Consider the following 27,684-nt stretch of genomic DNA (forward strand, 5'->3'; position numbering starts at 1 on the left):
ATTGTTATTTTTATAAAGTTTTAAAATTTTATTCAAAGTTTTACTAATTGAATATGTTAGTAGTATGCAAAAAGAAAATCAGGATATTGTTTAACATGGAAAATATGTTACTATACAACATTTAAAAACAATATTATGAAAAAATATTTATAAAAATGTGACATGAATATAAAACTTTAAATTGTCCAGAAAGAATCACAATTACTATATTTGAGATATTTTTACACAATTTTAACATCTGATATAAAAATTGCTTAACAAATCATTAAACTTTAAAACAATTTTGAATCAACATGTAACATGGATGTTTTTAAATTTATAACTTGTGTTAGTCGTCAAATTAAGGAGGAATATATCCACTTCCCTCTATACCATCCGTATACCGGGTGCTTCTCAAAAGTGGCTCACCCCTATAACTTTTTTATTTTTTCAGATAAAAAAACGAGATTTTGTATTCTAGTATATGACATAAATTAGGATTGATTGGTGTATTCGATTGTTTTCGGTCACTTCCTGTTTCACCAAAAATGACTATAGATTTTCATTTTTAAATGGCTCCTCAGTATATTTTTCTTTATTTGATACAAAATGACAATCTGAATAGAATGACATCTCATATGTCAACTTTTGACATTAACGCTTAAAAAAATTGTATTTTAAATTTCAAGGCTGTGTTAAAAACACTAATTTTTAATCAAGGAGCCTTTGAAAAATAAATTAGATCGTCTAATGTTTTTCGTGTATTGTTCCGGCCGGTTAAAAGATGCCCAAATCGTATTTTTAATCATATTTCATTTTTTTTCAAATGGAACGATTGTGGCACTTTAGCATATTTGGTACCAATAATTTGGTACCACACACTTGGTATTTCGAGTTAAATTTTCGTTACGAACCGCAAGTTATAATTTCACATAAACCATATGCAAAAATGTCAAAATTGTCATATGATATGTCATTATATTCAGTGTGTCATTTTCTATCGAATAAAGTAAAAATATACCGGGGGTCTAATTTAAAAACTAAAAGTTGCAGTTATTTCCGGTGAAACAGGAAGTGACCGAAAACAGTTGTATACGTCAATCAATCCTAATTTATGTCATATACTAATATACCAAATCTCGTTCTTTATCTAACAAAATAAAAAAAGTTGTAGGAGTGAGCCACTTTTGAGACACACCCAGTATATTACGGTATAAATATTATGATACTATGGATATTTTAGAACCACAGTGTATACTTTTGTATATTTTTGCTTATTTGGTCCATTCGTTGTAATGAGAATATCGTATAATACTGAAAATGTTCTGCAAGGATATTCCCCAGTACTTGTTCTGATTCTTTCTGGGCTTGAACTAATAAAAATATATACAAAAAAGTAAACAATATCCTAAAAATTAGAAAAAAAAGTGGCAAAAAGTATACTACAATTACGAAATCATAGGTGCCTGTTAAAAGTGTTTTTTTTTTTCTGGAAAATCAAGTTCTCTACTAGTTTATTACATAGTTGACTAAATACCGTAAGATCGAGAAAAAAAACGGCGTCAAAAACGGCCGGGAAATGACAATCGATGATAATTTTGGTAAGGTTAAACTCTAGATATTATTTACTATAAAAATTGTCATAAAACTTGACAAAAATTAACATTAATAAAGGCAGTAAACGCCATTAGAAAATAAAAGTGTACGGGCCTAGTAAATAACGTCGAGGGCTTGACCTCGCCGAAAATATCGATTGTCATTCCACAGCCTTCTTTGACGCCGTTTTTTTTTTCGATCGTATGGTACATTATTCCACGTATTCTTTTTAATCGCGAGTTTCTAAAAAAATACACTGAGATGCAAAAAAATGCAACAGAGAAATTTTTGGTCAAATTCAAATAAGTTATATTTTTGTTATTTTTGGCCCTATTTTCATGATTTATTTTTTTTATATCTCCTGAGCATTTTGTTTTTTGGATAAAAAGTCAATTTTTGATCAAATTTGACCAAAAATTTCTCCGTTGCGGTTTTTTGCATCTGAGTATATTTACAAATACAGTAAAAAAAAAAATAATGTCATGGTGGTCTTTGAAATAATCTTCGTTGATAATTTCTGTATAGGGAGGAAATCGTTTGTAGAGAAAAAAAATTGTGAAATATCAATATTTAAATGAATTGAAGTTAAAATTATCATAGTTAAAGTTATTTTTTGAAAATTGGTTTGTATCGACAGAAACAAACATCTATTGCAATTTCAAAGGCCACTATGACGCCATTTTTTTCACCAAGACTTTTAGTATTATTTTGCAATAAACTTAGAATTCTTTAGGTTGCTTCAAGTGGACAATTCGATTTTTGAAAAATTATTCGGTAAAAAAAAACACTTTTTGTGCATTTCTTGCTTTGCCTATATACATTTCGACAATGCTCTGCTTATGTACAACTTAGGACTAAGACAAATCGATAGACAAATTATAAAAAAACGTAGCTGAAATCGATAAAATACTGTCTAAAAACGTGAATTAGGTGGGAAACGATGCAGTGAACGTGGTGCAAAACAGGATCAAATACAAAATTACTGATAAAACACAAGCTGGAAGAGATTAATAATTGTCAAACTGTCAAAAGGGGGGAAACGGAGTTTTATCATCACACAAATGGCTGGAAAATAAAAGAAATAAAAGCAAGCGCAATTTTTTCGAGTTTTATTTTGGAAAAAAAACTCAAAAAATATAGCTTTATTTCGTCGTGGTCTCTGTATTTTGATTAAATTTGTTAAACCCAGTTAATAATAAACGTTAATAATCCAATTGTTATTGTTTTTAATATATGTTTATGTCAAAGAAGCTGCTATCAAATGGAAACCCAACATTCTACAGCGTTGTTATTGGCGTTTGGTTAAACAATAATTTTTAATTTCTGTTTAGTTTTCCACTTAATTATAAATATTTTGTTAAATAATAATTGTATAATTAATCTCAGTTATCTGTTGTATTTGTTTAAAAACCATTTAAAATATAAAACAATAGTGATATAAGTCGAGAACAGCCGTACCATCATCCTTTTCTCGAAAAAATTCACTGCACTTTTAACCACTCTGTATCTTGGTTGTAGATCAAGAGGATATATTATAACTGGCTATATTTCCAATATTATACAGGGTGGTCCGAACTGTATTCCGGAAACTTGGGCGGCATATTCTGCAGATAAAAGTAAGTAAAAAAGTTCATATGCCTAAAATGCTCAATTGTATTGATTAGTTTCGGAGATTCAGGGTGTAGAAGTTTGAATTTTATTTCGATTTTTTCCAAATAAATCCTGAAGTAACGTCAATATTTGGATGAAAATATGTGTCTGGAAGTTTTTTGACATGGTAAAATTGATTTTGATGTCAATATGACTCCTATTTGTAGGGGGCGCCATCTACATGTGTTTTAATCGCTTTGAAAAGTAATCACTTTTCGTCCGTACCTGTATAAAACTACTGGGTGAAAAAATATCCATTTCCGTGATTTTTTACGTAAAAAATGGCTCTTGATAAAAATCGCTACGAGCAACCGTTCTCAAGATATTTAAAATGGAAATAGTCAATACATGTCATTATTGACAAAAAATAAACATATTGAGTAGATAATTATTTGACTGAAATGATACACTTTGAAATGAAATGATGATAAAACGGTTTTTATTGAACTTTTTAATCCTAGACACGGACAATGGCATCATTACAGAAACAGATAAAAAACTCTCAAGATGGAGGCAGTACATGGAGGAGCTCTTCGGAAACGAAAATAGCGACGACATAACTGCAGGGACTGGCAATATAGGGCCCACCATTACACAGGAAGAAGTGGAGGCAGCTATCAAACGTCTGAAAAACAACAAGACTTCCGGACCGGATCAGATACACGGAGAAGTTCTTAAACTGCTGGACTCGGAACAAGTTCAACTACTGACCACCCTATTCAACAAAATTTATACACGTGGCCCAATCCCAAACGACTGGCTGCTATCAACATTTATACCGCTTGCCAAATGCGATCAAATGCTCTGATCACAGGATAATCGGTTTGATGAGTCACGTCCTAAAAATCCTTCTTAATATCATCCAAACACGTATATATAGGAAGCTCGATGAAAACGTAGGTGAAACTCAGTTCGGCTTCAGAAAGGGATTGGGCACCAGAGAGGCTCTGTTTTCAATGCAAGTCCTAATCCAATGAGTACGCGACGTCAATGTAGATGTCTTTGTTTGCTTCATAGACTTCGAAAAGGCCTTTGATAGAGTCCAGCATGACAAACTCATCTCGATTTTACAGGAATCAGGAATAGACGATAGAGATACAGAGATAATAGCAAAACTTTATCGTCAACAAAAGGCCGTGGTTCGAATCGAGAACGGGCTGTATATTATCGCCTCTGCCATTCAATGTGTACTCGGAACATCTATTTAGAGAGGCACTGGATGGCACAGAGGATGGGCTGGTAATAAACTGAGAAATAATAAACAATTTGAGATATGCAGATGATACCGTTCTGTTGGCCGATACCGCTGAAGGTCTCCAAAGGCTTATAGATCGTGTGGCGAATACATAGAGCAGATACGGAATGAAGATGAACTGCAAGAAAACTCAAACGCTGATCATTAGCAAGAACTACATCAACAACTTTCAGTTCACTGCTAACAACATCGTTCTCCCAGCGCCCGAGACAGTTGCATACCTGGGCTGCACCCTGACTAAAGACTGGGACCACTCGCGCGAAATAAAACACCGAATCGAAATCGCGAGAGGGACATTTAACAAAATGCGAAATATACTATGCAACCTGTCCCTCAACGTCCGCACTAGAATCAGAATCCTGAGATGCTACGTGCTCTCAACCCTTCTGTATGGAACAGAGGCATGGACCCTTACCGACGCATCATGCAAGCGTGTGCATGCTTAGGATTTCGGCGCATGCTTAGGATTTCGTGGGTGCATCGCGTGTCAAATGAGACAGTACTACACCGCATCAACAAGGACTTGGAGTTTCTGGTGAATGTCAAACGCAGAAAACTGGAATACTTCGGACACATGACGCAGAACGAGAAATACCGCCTACTCCAACTCATACTGCAGGTGAAAATAGAAGGCAGAAGATCAGCGGGACGCAGACGAATATCGTGTCTGCGAAATCTATGAACATGGACCGGAATGACGTCAACAGCTTTGCTCAGAACGGCAGTGAACAAAGTAATATGGACCAATGTGATAGCCAACATACAAAGAGGATAGTCACTTTAAGAAGAAGATTGAACTTTTTGCACAAAAACTTTTCAAATTTATGATGTTAGTCTAACAACTACTTCATCAACATGTTTAATTTATGTCAATGATGACAGGTATTGATAATTTCGATTCAAAATATCTCGAAAACCATTACTCATAGCCATTTTTACCAAGAGACCTTTTTTTACGTAAAAAACGTCGTAAATGTATATTTTTTTACTCTGTAGTTTTATACAGGTACGGACGAAAAGTTATTACCCTTCAAACCAGTTAAAAAATACGTAGGTGGCGCCCTCTACTAGTAGAAATCATACCCATAGGACTTTTTTTATGATAATCATATTTCACACTCATTTTGACTTGTTTTTTATTGTATTTAACAATAAGATAACTGAGAAAAACTATTCAAATATATCAAGTACATAGAGAAGATCAGTTTAGAGGGACCCAAAGAAGAAAATTATACAGATTAAATAAATTAAATTAAAAAAATCTCTGCAAAAATACATCCCCGATACTATTAATTCATTTATTTTATTTTATTATTGTTAAGAACTCTAAAATAAGTTAATTCCCTCTAAACCAGTTTATTTAGTTATTTGTTAAAGAAAAAGTTATATTTGTTTATAAATAACGATGTTATTTTGATATAATAATTAATGTTTGATTACTGAAGTAGATAAATGTAAAATGTCTATATTAAAAAGTAGTAGTACTTGTAAATTTAGTTATGTTAATTAATATTATATTGTTTTTTTGTGTATTTTTATGTTATACCATCGACGAGAATTATAATTAAGAATAGAGAAATAGAAGAAAGAGTTTTAAAAAAGGAAAACCAGGGAAGAGCTTAGGTATTCTAAAGGAGTTCTGTGTAAGATGATTATTTCATAAATTTTTAAGTATAAAGTTTAGTTGAATTATCAAACTTTTAACCATAGATAAATGAAACAAGTTTAGATTGGAAAGTGCCCATAAGGACAATGTAAACACTATTTGGCGCTATTCTTGCAACGGTCGCGACCCAAAACTTATGAAAATTTCGGAGCTGTTCGGCTTTTTCCGGAATTATATCGCCAAATATTGTTTATTCAAATTTATTATTATTTTCGTTTAATTTTATAAATAAAACACAGTGGGTTGCATACAAGAAACTTTATTTTATATAAGGACGCATGTATGAAATACCTATCAAACTTTGGAAACCAACGTTATGCCACGATCCACGATGGTTTTTGCAGTTTACAGTTCACAGCACAGCTTTTTAAGTTTTTAATGCCACTTTTTCACAATTATCACCAGTTGGAGTAAATAAAACTTGAATTAAATTCATAAGATAGCAATAATTACTTTGAAAATGGACGCTATAAACACTTTTCGGAATTTCTTTAATAAGAGCGGTTTAGATTTTGAAAGATTATTATGAATTTTGAAGATTCTGACTTTGACAAGAGAGAATTATTTCTGTTTTTGTTTGCCGTTGTTCTTAGCGACCGCTATAGCAGCGCCAGATCGCGTATAACGGTCGCGACCCAAAATAATTTCGCGACCCAAAATTTTTAGGGGCTTTCCAATCTAAACTTGTTGCATTTATCTATGCTTTTAACTTTTCCACTAATTATACTTCAAAATTTGCGAGAAATGTCATTTTGGCATTTGATTATCTTCAGTCAAGAGAAATTATCGTGGTTAGAAATCAAAAGTTGATTATTTTATTTTTATAAGCTAAATATTATAGTACGAGAGCTAGCAACGTCGGAAAAACAAGTATTTTAAGACGTCTGACCCTTTGATATATCTTTTACTTTGCTCTCTAGAACAGCATGCGGCCCGTATGACTGCCAGTAAATTGAAAGAATCCTATATTTTTATTAGTAGACTAAATTAATAAAAATATAAGATCTACTTCCGATGCGCAGTAGTGAACGCAACGGGTATCGACAGCCAGAGGGGCCGCATGCTGTTCCAGAGAGCATAGTAAAAGATATATCAAAGAGCCAGATGTTCAAACTACACTTTTTCAAACATGTCCTTCAAATCCTTCAATTTAATAGCTGTTAAGGCCACCACACACTGGCGTGGATTTGTGTCATACACGAATGTCATACGTGTATGATTGAGTGTCAAACATACAGTTTGATTGTGAACGATGTGTAAAGACGCTTTTTTACTTTGCTCTCTAGAACAGCATGCGGCCCGTATGACTGCCAGTAAACGTTGTGTTCCCTACTGCGCATTGAAAGAAGATCCTATATTTTTATTAGTAGACTAAATTAATAAAAACTATAAGATCTTCTTCCGATGCGCAGTAGTGTGGCTACAAGAATTATCGACAACCAGACGGGCCGCATATAAAAAACATAGTAAAAGATATATCAAAAGAGCCAGATGTTCAAACTACACTTTTTCAAACATGTCCTTCAAATCCACTGATTTAATAGCTGTTAAAGGCCACCACACACTGGCGTGGATTTGTGTCATACACGAATGTCATACGTGTATGATTGAGTGTCAAACATACAGTTTGATTGTGAACGATGTGTGAAGACGCTTTTTTACTTTGCTCTCTAGAACAGCATGCGGCCCGTATGACTGCCAGTAAACGTTGCGTTCCCTACTGCGCATTGAAAGAAGATCCTATATTTTTATTAGTAGACTAAATTAATAAAAAATATAAGATCTTCTTCCGATGCTGACAATATGCTTACAACAATTATCGGCACAGCCAGAGGGCCGCATGCTGTTCAAGAAACATAGTAAAAGACTATATCAAAGAGCCAGATGTTCAAACTACACTTTTTCAAACATGTCCTTCAAATCCTTCAATTTAATAGCTGTTAAGGCCGTCACACACTGGCATGGATGTGTGTCATACACGAATGTCATAAGTGTATGATTGAGTGTCAAACATACAGTTTGATTGTGAACGATGTGTGAAGACGATTTTCTATATTTATCAGTGGCGTATGCATGCATTATTAAAAAAAGAGAAGCAAATTTAAAAAACATCATCAAACACGTACCCAATGGGTAAAGGTTTCTTGATCGTCAATGTTGCTGACTGATATTCGAGGAACTTCTTGATCTTTGCAAAATAAGAGTAAATCGTAATACCATAGGTGCGTAACGTATATTTCATCTGTTCCTGCTCCTGAACGTTTTGATTCTTCGGTTTTTTTAATTTCTCTTCGGAAGCTTCCACGAATATTATTTATTTTAACCCTAACGCTTTTTTTTGTTGAGGTTGGTTCAACCTCTTGTAGTTTTTTCAGTAATGACGTACGCTGCATCTTTTTTTGTTCTATTCGTATATTCTTTACATTTAGTTTTCCACAAACACGGGAAACTTTTATAAAGTTCAATAAACTCCTTAATAAAATCATTTCAATAGTTTCTTAAATCAGACATTTGGAAGGAAATAGCACGATTGATACAAATCTTAAAAATTTGGGCGAGACACTGGATCTAAAAATAAACTAAGAAGAAATTTCGTCCACACACCGATATACATGTATGTACGTTGATGTTTGCGCGTTGATGAATTCAATTCTGAACAGAAAACTTGTGCGACGCACAGGTGTGTCAAATTTTAACCACACACTAGCGAATATCAACGCACAAGCATGAATGAAGTTCACGCCAGTCTGTGACCGCCTTTAGTAAGAAGTTTCACATAGTGTACACACATTTTTTTTCAAATATCAATCAGTTTCATAAATGTAGATACATATGAATCGATAACATTAAATGCTTGTACCTATAATCCGTGAAATGCAAATAAGAAACTTTGAATCATTCTATTAAATTAAATAACAAGAATTTCCGATTCTTGCACAGTCATCTTACACAAAATTACCCGTGAATACCCAGCCCCGCTTCTTAAGAGATTTTCTATGTTAGTACTCAAGAACCACCTACCGCTTGAACCTAATTTAATTTTATTGTACTTTAAAATTAAAAAAATCTAATTTTCTAATAATATACAATATAATGCTGATAGATATCTACAATGAGCCATTAGCCATGCACAAAGTCTGGTATTTACATGCGAACTAGTCAAAAAATTAGCAAAATTACTCATGCCTTTACCAAGAGGGACGAGGTACCATGATACATGGTACCACCATGATTATATTCTATGGTATCGAGACCACCACTTACATATATACCTTCCGTTGGGCTCTGCAAATTGTACCCCGGGAAAAAAACAAAAAAGGTTAATGTTAAAAATGGTACATTTACCCCGAGTTGATTGACAGGGATAAAAAAATTAAATTAAAGCTACTGAAAAAAAATGATCTATATTTATTTTTATTATCTATCTAACACGAACATTCCTCAACATCAATCAAGCATAAATAAATTTAAAAAAAAAACAGATGATTCCATATTATTGTCCTGCCAGTATTATATTTTAACCCTTTAAAGGGCAGTACTAATTATTTTGTACTAGTTTGATCAAAGTGACTTCAAAAATATACAGGGTGTTTCAAAACAAATGCGAAAAACTTCAGGGGCGATTCCTTGTTCAAAATAAAGGGTAGTTTGCTTCATAAACGTTGGGTCAAAAGTCAACCATTAGGGAGATATCGCAGTACAAAGATGGCGGAAAAATAATGTTTTTATTTTTTATCTTGAAAACGAAAAGAGATAGACTAATAAAATTTTATGGAAGCCATTACTGTTATGAAAACACACTTTCTGGTAATTTTTTCACTTTTTTAAAATGAGTGGAAGGGGTTGAAATAAACTACCCCTATCATTCTTGTTAACGAAATTTAAAGAAAAATCTTATCAAACACATGCAAAAAAATTAATTTGGATAGTTTAGTTTGTTTAGAAACTTTTTTATCTCTTGTATTTTTTTGATAAAACTCACCGATTTGAAATTAAAAAATAAAATGTAAAGCATTACATGTCAGGACATGTAATGCTGTGACGTCATACGCCATACAAAAAAATATCCATATTGTCCAATTGCCACTAATAAGAAGAAAAATCTAGTCGGCCGCTGTTGCTTTAGGATGTTCCTAATATTATTTTATTTGACATTATACTAAATACGTTATTATCTAGATGATTTATTATTATCGTTATTATCACTAGATTCTTAAAAAAAAATTTTTTTTTTCTCAATGAGAGAATAGAAACATTTTATTTTTTAATTTCAAATCGTTGAATTTTATCAAAAAACACAAGATATAAAAAGTTTCTAAACATGAAACTATCCAAATTAGGGTTTTGCATTTTGATCATTTTTGGGGGGGGCAAAAGTTGTTAACAACAAAGCGGTAGTTTATTTTAACCCCTTCCACTCATTTTAAAAAAGTGAAAAAATTACCAGAAAGTGTGTTTTCATAACAGTAATGCTTCCATAAAATTTCATTAGTCTATCTCTTTTCGTTTTCAAGATAAAAAATAAAAACATTAATTTTCCGCCATCTTTGTACCGCGATATCTCCCTAATGGTTGAATTTTCACCCAACGTTTATAAAGCAAACTACCCTTTATTTTGAACAACGAATCACCCCCTAAAGTTTTTCGCATTTGTTTTGAAACACCCTGTATACACTAGCACAAAGAGAGCATATATGTACCTATATGCTTAATAAAATTCTTCAAAAAGTTAACAAATAAGGGAGTGAGGGGTGGTGGTCGATTTTTCAACCAGAGACTGTTAAAGGAAATATGTAGATAATATGTAATGATCTAATTTATACAGGGTGGCCAATCGAAAACGTTCTGCAAGGCATAACGGCCAGGATCATTTTTTTTCAAAAAATCCAAAAACACGTCGATTTTGTTGTGAGAGGGACAACTTTTGCCCCAAAAATGATTGCAAAATCTTCAACCCTCTAAGCGGGGGTGTCATCCCCCAATTTTTTTCAAATGGGAAGGGAGGTCAAATGGTACCGCAATGAAAAGGGTTTTCTATTCTCTATACTTTCCCGCTTCGTTTTTGAAAATCGGTCGAGTCATTGAGGAAATATAAAGGATTGAAATTTGAAAAGTTTATTTAAACATTTATCAGAGTAAATGATAAGGATAAATTCCTTCGACCAATTTGCAGTTTTTTCTTATTATTTCTAGACGGCTTTTTGGGCCAAGCTGCCATGGATAGTACGCTGAGTACAAGAAAATTAGCCAATGAGACCGGCGTGAATCGTACAAGTTTCCAAAGGATATTAAAAAAACACAAGTTCCACCCGTACAAATTTCAGTTGGTAGAACTCAACGAAGACGATTTTGATCGTCGCTTGCAATTTTGTGAAACTATGAGTGAACGAGTGGTGAATGATAATAACTTCCTATTTAATGTGTGTTTTTCGGATGAGTGTACTTTCTTTCTGAACGGTACAGTTAATCGGCACAACTGTCGGTACTGGGCTGAGGACAACTCCAGGGTTTTTCACGAGGTGCACACACAAAACCCTCAGAAATTGAACGTGTTGGCTGGTATTTGTGGAAATTCTATTGTGGGTCAGTTTAACGATATTGAGAAGAACTTCAACACACAAGTCACAGAACGGCTATCTAGCAACTACCGCACCTGATCGTTCAACCTTATTGCAAGTGAAAAAATGCATAATCATCTAGAAAAAATAATAATAAACCTCAAATTGGTCGAAGGAATTTATCCTTATCTTTTACTCTGATAAATGTTTAAATAAACTTTTAAAATTTCTCAATGAGAGAATAGAAAGCTCTTTTCATTGCGGCGCCACTTGACTCCCCTTCCCATTTGAAAAAAGTTGGTGGATGACACCCCCTCTTAGAGGGTTGAAGATTTTGCAATCATTTTTGGGGCAAAAGTTGTCCCCCTCACAAACAAAATTGACGTGTTTTTGAATTTTTGGAAAAAAATACCCTGGCCGTTATGCCTTGCGGAACGTTTTCGATGGGCCACCCTGTATAATGTATAAACTGTATGTATCATCCAATGTAAGAAAAAAGAGTATATTCATTTTGATTTTCCCTGTTATCTCTCTACTCAAAAATATGCCCATATCAAGTAAATCAAATTTTGTTTTTTGAGAAACTCGCATCCTATGAGAAATGATCGAAAATATACTGGATACGTTAATGATTTTAGAAAATATCATCCGAGCCGTAAATTTGGGGCACTAAATAAAAAGAAATAAACGTCACAGATACATTTGTTTCTATATTTTTATTTTTTTCCACCTCTGTAAGACCGTCTCAAATACTGACTTTTATCAAAGCCCTGAGACTGTACGATGAGTTATAATTTAAGAAATGGGGACACAATAGATTCAAAAAAGTTGTATAATACTGACAAGAAATAATAATTCAAAAATGATCTGTTGTGATATACGATTTTTTTTTAGATAAAATAATATCATACCCTAACTCAAACTCAAAACCCCGACAACTAAAAAAAATCACACGAAAATAATTAAAATAATATCTAACATCTAACACATTTATCTAAAAGAACACATAAATATCATCTAAAAGTGTTATCAGCTATCACTAGTCTAGTCTAACACTATTTTCGTGTTTGTACAAGAACTCTAGGTAGCTTGTATTTAGAGCGTTAGACCAAAAAGCATGAAGCTTTCAGAATAAGAAACTTTAAATTAAAACGTTTTATTTATTTGTATTAGTTTTAAATATAGTAGCTGATATTATTTCGGTTTAATATGTATGGGTATTCTGAAAGCTTTTCTAGAACTTTAGGATCTTTTACTATAGAATTATGATATAGAATTAAATAAAAATCTGAGTATTTATTGTGATAAAAAGGAGATTTAAAAAAAAATACCAATAAATTAGAGATTTTTAATTCATTCTGACTTACTTCTGTGACCATCTGTTTCCACTTGGATACAATCATTGTCAGCTGTGGTGATTGGGCACTTGTACAGAGCACCCGATTGATTGGTTCCCGGTTGTAAGTTTTGTCCTTTTGGAGCACCAACTAGAATCCTGCAAAAAAATAATAAACATTATTATACTTTTTTTTATATTTATTTGAGATTCGAAATGACATTCTTTTAGGCACTAGTATCTAAAAGTGACACAAAACTTGTTTATAGTCTGTCCAACGAGAAGATCCTTGACAGTGATAGATGTGTCTGTCATTTTAATTTCAAAGTAGTTTATTTTATTTTACAAAGAAATAAGTTGGTACAACTGGAACGCATAGCAGGAAATCTTCTTCTTCTTCTTGTTTCACGATGACCACGCATAGCAGGAAATATTTAAAATTTGATTGACAAGATGACAAGTGATTACTTCAAAATATTGTGAAAAAAAACTGTATAAAACTGAAAAAATGTAATCGAGTTATTTTATTTAAAAAAAACGGTATGTGTTAACCTATCAAACCCTAACCATACCAAAAAAATATAAAAAAGAACTATTTTTTACTTTCAAGCTTTATGAAACTACCCGCGCATTTATGATTATATTTATCAATATAACTTATGTCCAAATACAAATTTGTAATATTCCAGGAATAAATAAAACAACATAGGTAAATAAAACAAACTATTTTATTAATAATAACACCTACCAAATTTTATACCTTAAAGGTTGATTAATTAACTTTAATCTTAATTTTTTTAAACCAGTACCTTTTGACATTATTTTTCTGCAGTACTAAAATCCATTATTTACCTATCGTGTGATGTCGATATTTTACAGCTACTCCAGTTTTTAGTATGTTTTAGTTTGATCCTTCTACCATATACGAGATGGCACTTATCTACGACGAGATGGTATACAAACTTTATCGATGGCAACTTCATTGGTGTATAAGACTTTCTGCCTGGGCAGCGAGTATTAACCATAAACTGTGCTCTGGGTCTACAGTTAATTTTCACTCGATTTTTCCTCCACTTGACTTCAAAAGACACAGAACACACGTAATAATACGAATCCAAATGCATCATCTTCCAAAACGCAGGGTATTTAACAAAAGTTGACACAAAATTATAACCTATAATTTGGCAAGACTTTGACAAGCGTCAAAAATGACAAAAATCTAAAGGCGAGTTCATACGCATCGGCGTCCGTTCATCGTTCATCGTTCCGTCAAACCAATAAAATTGAAATACGATCTGTCATTTTTTAAATAAACCAATAAAACTGGTTAAAAACAAGAAGACACGACGCATGACGGATTTATATTTAAACCCATCCATAGATGACTTAAAAATTATTAGAAACTTTTTTTAGTAAAATAAATAGATTGGTATGGGACGTCATCTGCTTTTCTTCTGTCATCGTCTGTCGAAATCTTACCTGAGAAAAAAAAACAGAGTATAGGCACTAGTGCCTAAAAGTAAAAAATGAAACGTTAGAAACAATGAAAATATTTATTTATTATAAATCTTAACGGTACAATTATTTAAATTATTAAAGTGAATACAAGAGACATCCAACTTTTCGTTTCTAAAAGAAATGCAAGTTGTAGGAGTCGGAATAAGTAAATTTCTTGTACTGGCAATGCTGGTAGCTTCTGCTTCTACGTGAACTGCTTTTAATTTCTTATTTGGCGTATCTTTCTGTCCCATGATTCTTTTTGCTATTTCGGTTTTCTGTTCAATTGAATTTTCAATGTAACCGAGCTTGATCGCCAACCTCCATGTCGCTTTACTGTTATGTCCGCTCCTGAACCTGCCAGCATTGTTGCAGGGCTGCGCCGGAAACAATGACCAGTGTATTCAATGGCGTTGGAGAGTCCAAGAAATTTCGCCATCTTTTTTGGCATACCTACAATTGTATTGATTCCATCTGGCAGGGTACAGCATTGATTTTTTCGATACGTCAAGAAAAATCGCTGATGTGTCACATTGAGTTGTCGAAGTTTTGCGTACTTACGAAATAAATGTAAGAAATTGATACCATCTATTGGTCCCTCAGTAATCGTAAACACTCTTGGAAAATGAGTTTTTGTATTCGGAATCTTCACACTAATAAATGACTGACAATCTTTAATGGCATCTACGGTTAAAAACGTGAGTTCTTCCCTCCTACATGCTCCAAATACTTCAACGATTAAGACAACTTTAGCTAGCAGGAATTCTTTGTCGTCGGCTTCTTTCATAAAGCGTTCTACGTCCAGTTTTGTAAATACTTTTGATTTCTTTGCCTGGTATCCGGAAGCTTTTCTTTTTAAAAATGCAATAAGGTTTGTGAATTTGCTAATATCTACGATTCTGTTCAGGTAAATCATGGTGCGGAGATAGCATCGAATATTTTTATTAATACTCCACAGAGATGACGGCTTTAAGGTAGTGGATAACTTCAGGAAATAGGCTAGCAATACCTTTTCTGTGAAATTCTCAACATGTTTTTCTTTGACCCGGGTTTCAAAGCTGTTGTAGGTGGTCTCGTACAAGTTTTTCGACTTCCCGGGCACTAACGTGGATAGCGCAGTTTCAGCAGCTTGTTGAATATCCAAAGACTCGTCATTATCACTCATTTTTTCACAAAACTTTGTAGGAAATACTGCGACGTTTGAACCTGACAGAGCTTTGTCATTAAACAATGCCTTAGAAACCGATTACCAGAACATTTTGAAAAATGTTTAAAATTAAATAATAATAGCATGAAAATCTTAAATTATCCGCTTTCACAAAAAATCTTGTATGAAATTCGTTGCGAAAAGAGTGTTTTATGCACTCGACGCATTGTCCAACTCGGCTTTCGCATCGTTGGACAATTTTGCGTCCCGTGCTTAAAACACATTCATTTCACAACTTGTTACATCCCATACAGCACATCAAATCACATTTACGATGTGTTTACATTATTAGACGTAGACACAGGGTGACACAATTCCCCCGATGTAAATATGCTACGTTCACCTACACATTGTAGTTCAACACGTATGCACAGAGGTTAAACGTCCGCCTCACAATGTAGCCACAGTATAGCATTTACGTATACACAAAGGACGGGATACAGAGTGTGCCATAGGATACACAGTGCTTGTGTATTACGTTTAAACTATGTTTACACATTGCAGTTGTGACTACAGCGTGTATAAGTATGTATTTTGCTTCGTCTATACATCTTGAGCTAGATAAAACTACTTCTTATGAACGAATTTAGGAAATAATACAAGTTTTGATGCCTAACATTTCGTTCTTTTTAAAAAATATTTATTCAATGGCACCAATTATATCTTTTTAGAACGAAAACTTCGTATTTTCCAAAAGTATCTCGATCGTAAGTTCAAGAGAAGTAGTCTTAAAATTGTTTCATTTTTGTTTTGTATTAAATGTACCACTTTTCTTCCATAAAATGGATTAAGTGGTTAAAAGATAAAATTCTTATATTTCTTTATATCATGAAACGCAATATCGCAAATAACACAATAATAATTATTATTTACACTGCAGAAACCAGAAGTAAGAAAACACTGTAAAAGAACAGAATTTGTATAAAATGTATTAAAAATATAAGTACCTTGTATAACAACATACTAAAATAGTAAACACTGGTATATCGCCACGATTTGGTGGACCCCGTTTAGTCATTTTTTTCTCCTCTTTTCCCTCCAATCAGTTGGTTTGTTAACATACTCATTCAACGAGCACTCTGTTGGAATTTGTTGTATTTTATTTCCAGATTAACAATCTCACTCTTAAATTTTATATGAAACTGATTATTGAATATTAAACATATCTGTATATTGATCCATCAATAACTTACCGAATATCAGTGTAAGAAGTTCTTTGACGTGTTTAAATCTTTCTTTCTCTGGTCCATTTAGATTTTTATTATTTCCAAATTAAAAAAAAATATATTGCAGAGCTAACCTCTTTATCATTATACGAGAATATTTGGAGTTTTCATTCATTGGAGTCAAAATTTGGTAAATTGGGTATCGAGTAAGGAAAGAGTCGCTGCTATAGTATTAATAATACTCTTAGGAAGGTGTAACAAGGTAATTAAAAACTTGTGCTTACCTTAAAATCTCTTTTAAACTACACACAAACAGAACATTTATATAGAGCTTCCGAATGATAAAACAATAATAGCTGCTAACACATACCACCCCTTGAAAGGAGAAAGGAGAGAGGACACATAAGATACACTTGGTCGGTGTATCTACGCTTCATTTCATGCTAGAATGTAGACACAACAGTACAGTATTACAAAATGTCTATATAGATATTTATATTATGTGTATACGTCACATTTTTACAAGGTGTGTACTATAGGCACAACTATGATACGAAGTATCACACATACATATGACTTATTCATTGTATGTCTCATGTATCAACGTCAGATTTCATCATTACAATAATTATTTGTTACGTTACAAAAACTCTTTAGAATCTTGAGTGCATACGGTATACAACTAGTAAACACTGTATCACACAATTCTATCAATATAAACCTGCGTGTATCTCATATGTATATGTTAGAACTAGACGAACACTTAGGTTCATTTTAACATATTTTGTTCCTCATGTGTCTCCCTTGTAGAAACGTAATTTCATTTGGGCGTGCTGTATGGGATGTTGTTACATAAATAGCTATTTTATAAATTTCAATTTCTAGTTTGACAATGACAAATCGTTCAAAACTCCTTTCAAACGTAACTGTTGACACTCAGGTAATCATCGAAACAATCAAACAAACTGCCGAGCTAGCCATGCCCGAACAAAAACATCCCGTTGACGTATCCATAACAGTTTTTCTATCCGGATTCAACAGAACGCAACGATTCTTGTCAAAATTGCAAACATGCTAATCTAACGAGCAAAATTTGCGGGTGATTTTTTTCTTTCGAGGCGTGGTGCGTGTAATGTAATGTAAGTGGCGTGTTGTCGTTGTTCAAAATTTTCGTTTGAGTATCCAGAAGAAGAAGGGGGCGCGCTACAATGGCCCGATCTCGGTCGAGGTCCGGCTGTCACCGGATCCCGATCAGCTCCTACTGCGGCGGCGGTAGCCGGCGAGGAGGCAGGAAGAGAAGCAGAAGAAGCAGAAGAAGCAGAAGCAGGAGCAGGAGAGGAGGATGCGGCAAGTCCAGGAGGGGCAGCAGGCGAAGGAGCAGGAGGTAAGCCTTCTGATTGCCTAATTGAAAACCATGAGTAAGAGACAGACGCTAAGTACCGAAATATCAAAACAGAATTATTGAAGAAAAACATTTTATTAACATTTTTTAACGTTTAGAGATTTATTTTAAATCAACAATAACTAGACTATATCAACCAGTTTGTCTATCTGTCTGTCCGTCTGTAACACGATAACTCAAAAACCGCTGAACCGATTTTAACCAAATTTGGCACAAAAATACTGTGGCACCCGAGAATCGGGCCATTTGTTTTTGGTGGGGGTGGGGGGTTGGTAAGGGGGTGTGGGAGGGGGTTAAAATTTTTAAAAAATCGTAACTCCAAAATTACAGTAGCTAGCGAAACGCGGTTTTCAAATTAAGATTAGGAATAATATTTGCAACAAAATTTGTAATAACATCAAAATCAGTCAGTCGCAGTTTTCGAGATATTAACATATTTTAGTATGGGCGGCTATACGTGCCTCCCGGTGCCAATTTTTAATCGATATGTTTCGTTGTGAAACAGTAATGTGCAAAAAATCTCCGATCCAGATATTGTAGTTGTGTAGAAACTTCTAATGCACACTCTGTAGTATGTTTATGTAATGCACGCCTGGTGCACCCTGTATACCAGCAACGATGGTAGATAGATAGATTCATTTAGTTCAATAATATTGCATAACAATGTGGAACACCGTCGACATCCAATAAAAAAAATAATAGTACATACTAAAGTAATACAAAAGAAATTTAAAAATAAAAATAAAGTAGTATGCTATAGATTCTTTACAGTTACTTATCAAAGGAGTTCTTTACACTATAATCACACCTTGACACAAGAGATAATTTTAATTCTTTTTTAAACGTTTTCAGGTCTGGCAGTGTTTTAAACTTTCTTAAGGCGCTATTTTTTAAACTCTCGTAAGTGGTGGTAGTTCTAATTTGATTTGTTAGTAACATATTTTTGTTTCTTGTAGGAGAGATGTGATTACGTGAGGACTTATTAAACATATACACACAACCAAACTTATATGGAATCATCTATTATTTTTCATAATTTTTAAGACGTGTGATCATTTTGTGTTTATGAATAAAACTCAGTCCTTACCAAAGAATGAGGAATAATCCATATAGCAATAAATAAATAATAAGTTCCCAAAATAAAAACAATGGTATTTTTTAATGGTCAAAAAGCAAAAACAAAAAGAAAATTGATAATTGTAACGTTGTCTTTGGGTTACGTTTTCCCATTCTGCTAATTCTGCATCAATAAGCTGTGCGAGATTTGCTGGATTGTTTCGACAAGCTCTAACCCTTCTTTTTGACCTGGTACCCCAAGTGTGAGTGTAGAGTTTAGATCTGGTGAACATGTAGGCCAGTCCAAAACTATAACACCTTCCATTTCAAGATATTCTCTAGCCACTCTGCTGGTATGGGGAGGTGCATTATGGTGCATGAAATTAAAATTATCCCCAATTGCAGCTCTCCAAAGTCTAACGATTGATTCTAGCACTAAATCAACATACCTCCGACCCCTTAAAGTTTGTTGAAGTGGTAACAATGGAGTTTTTTTCTCCCCCAGCATAATACCTCCCCAGCCTCGCTCGTCTTCGTGGAGCTCTGAGAACGCGAATTCGATGGTCATCTGATCTTAGGCCAATTCTGGTCTCATTCGGAAAAAGATCATTTTGCCAATTCTCAATTGTCCAGTTTTGATGTTGAAGGCATCAATTTAGCAGGTCAATGTTATTTTGGGATCCGTAACACTCTCTTACTGTACACCCTAGAGCACGAAACTTTTTTTTTTATTTCAATTAAAACGTTCACACCTATAGCTGCCAGGAGTTGTCTCTGTAGCTCTGGACGAGAAACATTGGGATTTATTCTAGAAATTTGGCACACAAAGCGGTCTTGTTGTTCAGTTGTGACTCTTTGACGACTTTCTCTGGGCTTGTTCTTGAGAGAGTTGCTAGTTTCAAGGACCTTGCATATGTTTTCGATACAACACCATAGGTAACGCCTACTATCTCTGTTACGTCTCTTTGGGGCATTCCTTGTTCAATGAGAATAATAATTATTCTCCTCGTGCATCTGTTTATCCAACATAAGGCATTTTTTTGGGTCGAATGAAAATTACTATTAAACACAAATCTATACTAATATATAAAATCCTTAAGTGACTGACTCACTGATTAATCACGATCCTGCTCAAACCACTCAACGTAAGAAGCTCAATTTTGGCATACAGGTTGATTCTAGGGTGTAGAGGTTCGATAAGAAGGGATTTTTCGAAATTCCAGTTCCAAGGGGGCGAAACCACCCCCCAAATATTACAATATTTTTTATTTAAAAAACGATCAAGTTTCCGAAAAAACGCTTAAACACGTATATTTTATTTTGTTTTTTTACATATTTTAAGATTTTTTAACAATGTATACAGGGTGTTTCGAAAAATCTGGTCATTGATTAATCACGATCCTGCTTAAAGCGCTTGACGTAAAGAGGTAGTAGGAGGGTGTAGAGGTTCGATTAGAAGGGATTTTTCGAAACTCGAATTCTAAGGGGGTGAAACTACCCCTCAAATATTATAATATTTTTTTATTCAAAAACCGGTGAGTTTTTCGGAACACGTATACTTTATTTTGTTGTTTTACATATTTTAAGATTTTTTAAAAATTTATACAGGGTGTTTCATAAAATATGACCACTGAGTAAAAAAATGTGAGAAAATTTAATCCAGTTTGTATGTTAATGGAAATGCTTGCTTTGCTTTATCATCACCATTACAAATGATCAATTCGACGTGAACGAAGTCGCGTGTACACGTTAGTTCATGAATAAATAAATCGCAGCAGTCGTTTTTTTCTTTATTATTATGTGTATTTACAATAAAAAGCCTTATCTTAAAGTTGTATACGAATTTTTTTTCTTGCAATTAGAAATAAAAAATGATTCCATATAAGTTTGGTTGTATGTATATCCATGCTTCTTAAAAAAACTTCAAATATACAGTACGTCCCCGAATTGTCTTTCAACAACAAGAGGAAAAGCTTTTGTATTGTTACATGTCAATAATAAAAAAAGTTTTTCCTCTTGTTCATATTGTATAGCCACAAACAGCATGTCAAAGTATTTTCATGAATTAACACAGTATTAATCCAACTTTGTATTAATCAGCAGTTCCTATATACTCTAAATCGATAATTATTCATTGTAATTAATTTGATGTTTATTGAAAAAAATATAGAAATTTCTTCATAGTGTTTTTCTTTCTATCCAGACATGGAAGAAAGCACGGAAGACGTGGTCGCCGCTGCGGTAAATCCAGAAGAAGGAGGTCCAGAAAGAGATCCAGATCGAAGAAACGATGTGCCCGGCCCGGACCCAAGACTCGCAATCCTTTCTTGAATTATCTACGAGTTTTTAGGAAAAAGCATTGCGGATGGCCTCAGTGCAAGATCGCCATAGAAGGTGCCAAATGCTGGTAAGGGTTGTTCTGTTTTAGTTGCAATGAAATTTCTTAAAATTTTTTGTTATTTTACCAACACACTTTTTACTTCATTTCTATAATATGTTGTTTTTTGTGTAAAATGTTTGATGTACACTCACCGGTACGAAAGACGGGCACCTTAAAATTGTGATGTATTTTAAAGCTTAATTTTTTTTGCAATATATGCTGACGAAATTTCCGGAATACAGTTCGGACCACCCTGTATATTAAACTTAAAATACAAGACAAAGGTGCCCGTTTTTTGTGCCGGTGACTGTATTTTTAAAGGTGTTAACTCCAACTTTTCGCTTGCGCAGGTGCAAGTTGAACAAACAGGAGCGCCAGAAGTTCTACAATGAGGCGTGCAGCATGCAGAAGGGTCGGAGGGGCCGGAAGGGCAGGAGAGGCCGGCGGCACGGGCGCAGGCGCGGGCGCAGGCGGCACAGGTCGCGCGGGCGCTGCGGAAAGCGCGGGCGCAGCAGGCATAGGAGCAGGCGCAGGCACAGCAAGAAGCACCATGGCGGCTGCCTGTAGAGCGGGGCGCGTCGTCAAGAAGAGACCGCGCTGGAGTATTCTTTTATGTATGTTGGAAAATGTGCGATCGGTTGAATAAAATGTGATATTTTTGGACATTACTACTTGTGTTTTATTTATCGTTAGTATATTATACAGGGTGAGTCTTAAATAATTGCAAATATTTTCAGGATCGGTAGATCTCGATAAAAGAAACATATTTTCCCTTTACTGTTTTTCAAATAAGTCGAAAATAACCGAGATATTTTACTTTTCCAATAAAAATATATTTTTTGCTTAAATTTTGATAAGCATTGGTTCATTTTGGACTTTCTTTCTTGTAAATTTAATCTACTATATTTATTTTGCTGTATTATGAAGGTATTATATTTTTAACTAAAAGTTAAGAAAAATCTAAGTTCTCAATTTTTTTGGCGAAAAAAACCTCATATACGTGTTTCTAGAGTCGAATTATACCATCACTAAAAATATTTGCACTTATTTAAGACTCACCCTGTATACCTGGCGTGTAATTATTGTTGAAAGATTAATTAAATCTAGAGAGAGTCATGAAGACTTTTCTCCGAGGTTTTAAAGTATTTTGTATGCCACACATGTTTGTTTTTTGCTATCCCTGTGTAATCTTCAATCGATTGATTTAAACAGATCAAATTCGTTAACTTATAACCCAAATTTCACCTTTTAAAATGATCAATTCATGATTATACCAATGTTTATTTAAGATCATGGTTTTGTCAATTTTATAAATGTTTTATTTTTGATCTCAAAAACTGTTGGAGATTATGAGATATGAAAGTAGTTGCCAAAAATGTAATAATATATCGGGTGTTCCATTTAAAATAAGAAAGATGCTACGACTTTTCAAATGATGCAGCAACATTGTAATGCAGTAAATACTTTAGACAGATCTTTTGGTGTTTGTGTTAATAAATACTTATTATAACTTATCTATTTTTATTAGAATTATATATTTTTATAACAATTTTAATAACTACCAACATTTATTCACAACGTAAAATAAAACAACAAATTATTGAGTCTACCCCACGTCTACCCTACATCATAGTTTTACATTTTTTAAATAAAATTAGAACGACACTGATAAACCGGAATTTAAGTCGGCCATATTTGAGGCCCATCGCGGTGTACCTAAGATTTTTGATATGCTCCTTCCTTAGTCTTCTTATTCAAAGTGAAGCACAGTATGCCGTGGCATTAGAAAATGACCCTTATTGTTGTTTCATTATTTCTGTTAATTAAATGTTTATATTTTGCAATTAATGTAATGTTTATATTTTGCGTAATCGTGGATTACTGTGTTTGGTTTGGCGTGTTTCTGTGTTTGAACTTTGACAAATACCAAAAGTATTTTTAAATCGAAAGAAAAACGTTCGAAATTTTCACAATTCCAAACCTAACCTACAACCGAAACTGGCAGTTTATAAATGCAAAAATATTGAACCTCAACTGTCGCGAACATCCAACTGCAACTGAACCTCAACTGAACGCCAACTTCCGAGTTTATAAATCCAGCTTTAGACTTGAGCAGGCACGCACTGATCCTCCGCGAATGCTCAAGTGTAAACGGCTGTGCGCGCACGCTCACTCTGAATCTGTGTGTGCGCGAGCAGCCGCGAACGTGAGCCGTCTGATGTCGGTTTCTGGTCCGTGCTCAAAAGGATTTTATATGTGCGCTAACGCTCAATTTGCACCGGCAATTTGTTTTGTCTGCGTTCGTGCGTGCGTGTGTGATTTTTTTTCGTTTTCTTTATTAAAATTATGGAGTGGATCAATGAATTTTCGTTATTATTAATTGAAAAATATGAAAAGTTGTCTATATTATGGAATGTTAAACATTCTTTGTATTATTAAAAAAATAAAAAAAAATATAACGCATGGCCAAACCTTGTAAATAAAATTAATATTGAATATGTCGATATTAATGAAATTGCTATTCTAAAATTTGTATCTTTTGTTCGTAATTTTTGGTGTTATTAAATTTTGTAAATATTCAAAGTCGGGCCTAGACATTCTTGTAAAGTTTTTGAACTGATCATAGCCCTCCTCAGACACTAAGTTGTTGCAGTAAATTATATCGATTTCTAAAAATTTGGGTTTGACACCAGCGACGATGTTTTCGATTTTTCTTCTTTTTAATAATTAAGCTGTGCATAATAATGACTGCAGCCTTGACTATTTCTTGGTCGTCCATTATTTTCGCCAACACAACTCTGCTGCGCGCGCACAAATGGATCACTTCATTCGTCGAAAAATAAGTTTTTAATTTGAACGGAGCCGAGAGCGCGAACGAATGCCGTGCGCGCACGCTCAGCTCGTGCGTGCTCAAGTCTAAACGCACCATTTGAATAAGGAAGGAGCATATCAAAAAACTTATATCGACCGCGACGAAAATGGCCGACTTAAGGACAATGCACACTATCCGTTCCGTTACCCTTCCGTTCCATATCCTTTCCTTCCATACATTTTTTTGGCGGACAGACAAGCGTATCGGAAACAGCGTTGTCAAGTTCTTACATTTGTACCAGCTCTGTGAAAATTTTGCTGATATCTATTTATTCTTTCACCTCTTAATTAAATCTATTACCTTTTTCAAAAGATACGAATTTTTAAAGTAAGACTTTCGTAATGATATAAATTCTACAATAAAAAGTATATGGAACTGATAAGGTAAGCTTCCGTTTACGTATAGCGCCAATACAATAAAAATACGGAACGAATATGGAATGGAAACGGAAGGTATAGTGAGAATCAACCATTATACTCCTATAATCTTTTTATTCAAAGAGACAAATTCAAATTTTCATCAGCGGTTCTCCATAAACGTACCATCGATCGCCGTGGATCACCCTATATCGAATTAATGATAGAATAATAAAAATAAAAATATTATTTTTTCTTAATGAGTGTAGGTCTGTAGGTATGATCAGGATCGGATTATATTTTCGACTAATTTGGCAATATAGTATCTTCTCTAACTACAAAGCACTGATAAACAAAATATAGAGAATTCGTGTTAAAGGCTATATACACACCAGTTTCATCGAAAACATTTCGAATGTGGAGCAGCAGGGGTTCGAACGAAATCACCAACAATGCAATTTAGATTAATGGTCATCGTGTCAGTGTGGCACAATGGGAAAAATACGCGTGACCCGGGCAAATAGGGCAGGGCTGTCAAAGGTCCGTCCGAGGGAAACAATTTCCTTTGAGAATCAATTAAGCGCGCATCGGCCACTAACACAGACGTTTCCCCGACGGATTTTCACGATATCTTTGTCATTTCCGCAATGAAAATTGACAGCGAAGCTCTTTATAGTATCGTCACGGTGTACAGGGTGGAACTGGTAAATTTATTAAATCCTTCCTTAAAAAAAAAAGAATGCCTAAAGAAGCTGAACAAATTAGGCAAAGAAGTAGTTAGGATATAATAAACAGCATTTTCGCAAATATTTGGAATTGTTGAACTTATACTTAATAGACAAATTTCGAACTTATCATCAACCAAAAATACTGACGTGTATCTAAATTAGCTTGCAAAACAATTTAATATATATATGGTATAAAAATTATCCAATAAAACAATCACAGCTAATAAAGATAAAAGGAATCGTCCCAGAAAAGTTATCTTAATTTTTAACAACAAATCCCTATACTTATATACGCACATAACAATAAAAACGAAACTACTATTAAAACACCGAAAAAGAAAAATTACGATAATGTCCACACCCTGTATTATCCGATGTCAGGAGGTCACGCAAACCCGAGAGACAGCAGTCCAGAGAAATATGCAACCATAGAGATCCTCTAATTTATAAATATCATTTGTTTGTAGTTAATTGCTTCGTGTAAGAAAGAAATTGTTTTTTTGTTTTAATTACAAATGTGTTTCAGATTTTGTTTTCAGGTTTTGATCACTTGTAGTATAAGATGGTATTATTTGCCAAATTTCATAGTTCTAGGTCAACGGAAAATACCCTATTAATTTTGATTCCCTTGAGAGGGTTTTATAAGGGTTCCGGTTTTACTTTTTGAGGTACCGAACCTCTAAAAGTAAAAATTTGGAAAAATTACAGGATTAAATTAATTAATAAATTTTCTGCATGTATATTATAAACTTGTGTTCAATAGTAAACTGACATTTTTGTGAAATATGACAACTTATAAATATAGAATCAAAAAAGCAAAGATTTTGTATTAATAAATATTTTACAAAACCCTCTAAGTTTACTTATTTCTATGAGAACACCAGCGTTCTCTGGGGTATACAAGCCCTGTCCCTTTTTGCGGTTGACGGTATCATTTCTAAATGTCACTGGGACACTCCCCGATGGGCTAGGTCTTAGATTTTAATTTAAATTATCAAGTGTTGTGTCTAAAACGGGCTTATCCACTTAATAGCATGCTTATCGCGTTATAGATTAATGTGATTTAGGTGGAACCATTTTATTTATTAATAGGGATTAGGATTCAAATAAAAATAAATAATATCTAAACTGTATTTTAAAATTACTGTAAAATTAAAGTCCACTCAGATGCAAAAACAACGCAACGGAGAAAATTTTTGTCAAATTTAAAGCATTATATTTTTGTTAAGTTTAGCCCTATTTTCATGAATTTTTTAGCAAGCTGTATACCGGGTGCATCTCAAAAAGTGGCTCACCTCTATAAACTTTTTTTATTTTTTCAGGTAAAAAAATGAGATTTGGTATGTTAGTATATGACATAAATTAGGATTGATTGACGTATTCAGTTGTTTTCTGTCACTTCCTGTTTCACCGGACATGACTACAATTTTTGATTTTTAAATGGCACCCTCGGTATTTTTTTACTTTATTCGATAGCAAATAACGTTCTAAATAGAATGACATATCATATGTCAAATTTTGACATTTTTGCTTAAAGCAAATTTGAATTTTAAATTTCAATTTAGAGTGCCATGGCTGTCTTAAAAAGAAAACAAATTTTTAATCAAGGAGCCTTGGAAAAATAGATTTGATCATCTAATATTATTAGTGCCTTGTCCTGATCGGTTAAAAGATGCTCAAATCGTATTTTTAATCATATCTCAATTTTTTCAAATGGAACAAGGGTGGCTCATTACTATATTTGGAAAAAGCATTTTTTTACGAATAATTTGATACCACACACATGCTATTTCGAGTCAAATTGTTGTTATGAACCGCATGTTGCAATTTCAAATAATCCATATTCGAAAATGTCAAAAGTTGACATGTCAAATATGTCATTCTATTCAGAGTCTCATTTTCTATCGAATAAAGTCAAAAAATACCGAGAGTGCCATTTAAAAATCAAAAGTTGTAGTCATTTCCGGTGAAACAGGAAGC

The 27,684-nt window shown here is 33.7% G+C and overlaps 2 protein-coding genes across 3 annotated transcripts in view; one reads left to right on the forward strand and one right to left on the reverse strand.

Annotated features, from left to right (window-relative positions):
* LOC115881025 (integrin alpha-PS1-like) overlaps window positions 1–27,684 on the reverse strand; it is a 222,629-nt gene that overhangs the window by 26,996 nt on the left and 167,949 nt on the right. Inside the window, exons 2-3 of one of the 2 annotated variants that reach the window (XM_030898378.1) lie at window positions 13,072–13,199; window positions 9,411–9,431 (exon numbers count right to left, since the gene is read on the reverse strand). In XM_030898378.1, the coding sequence (XP_030754238.1) occupies window positions 9,411–9,431; window positions 13,072–13,199 (149 nt within the window). The remainder of the gene's footprint in view (window positions 1–9,410; window positions 9,432–13,071; window positions 13,200–27,684) is intronic. The other variant, XM_030898379.1, reaches the window with a different exon arrangement.
* Window positions 17,915–22,416, forward strand: LOC115881028 (protamine-like). Its single transcript, XM_030898385.1, has 3 exons — window positions 17,915–18,294; window positions 21,572–21,775; window positions 22,099–22,416. The coding sequence occupies exons 1-3, from the start codon at window positions 18,119–18,121 to the stop codon at window positions 22,313–22,315; spliced, it is 597 nt and encodes a 198-aa protein (XP_030754245.1). The 5' UTR covers window positions 17,915–18,118; the 3' UTR covers window positions 22,316–22,416.

This window comes from Sitophilus oryzae, unplaced genomic scaffold, assembly GCF_002938485.1.
Source record: "Sitophilus oryzae breed Bouriz unplaced genomic scaffold, Soryzae_2.0 scaffold_1693_pilon_pilon, whole genome shotgun sequence".
In the NCBI taxonomy this organism is placed as follows: Eukaryota; Metazoa; Arthropoda; class Insecta; order Coleoptera; family Curculionidae; genus Sitophilus; species Sitophilus oryzae.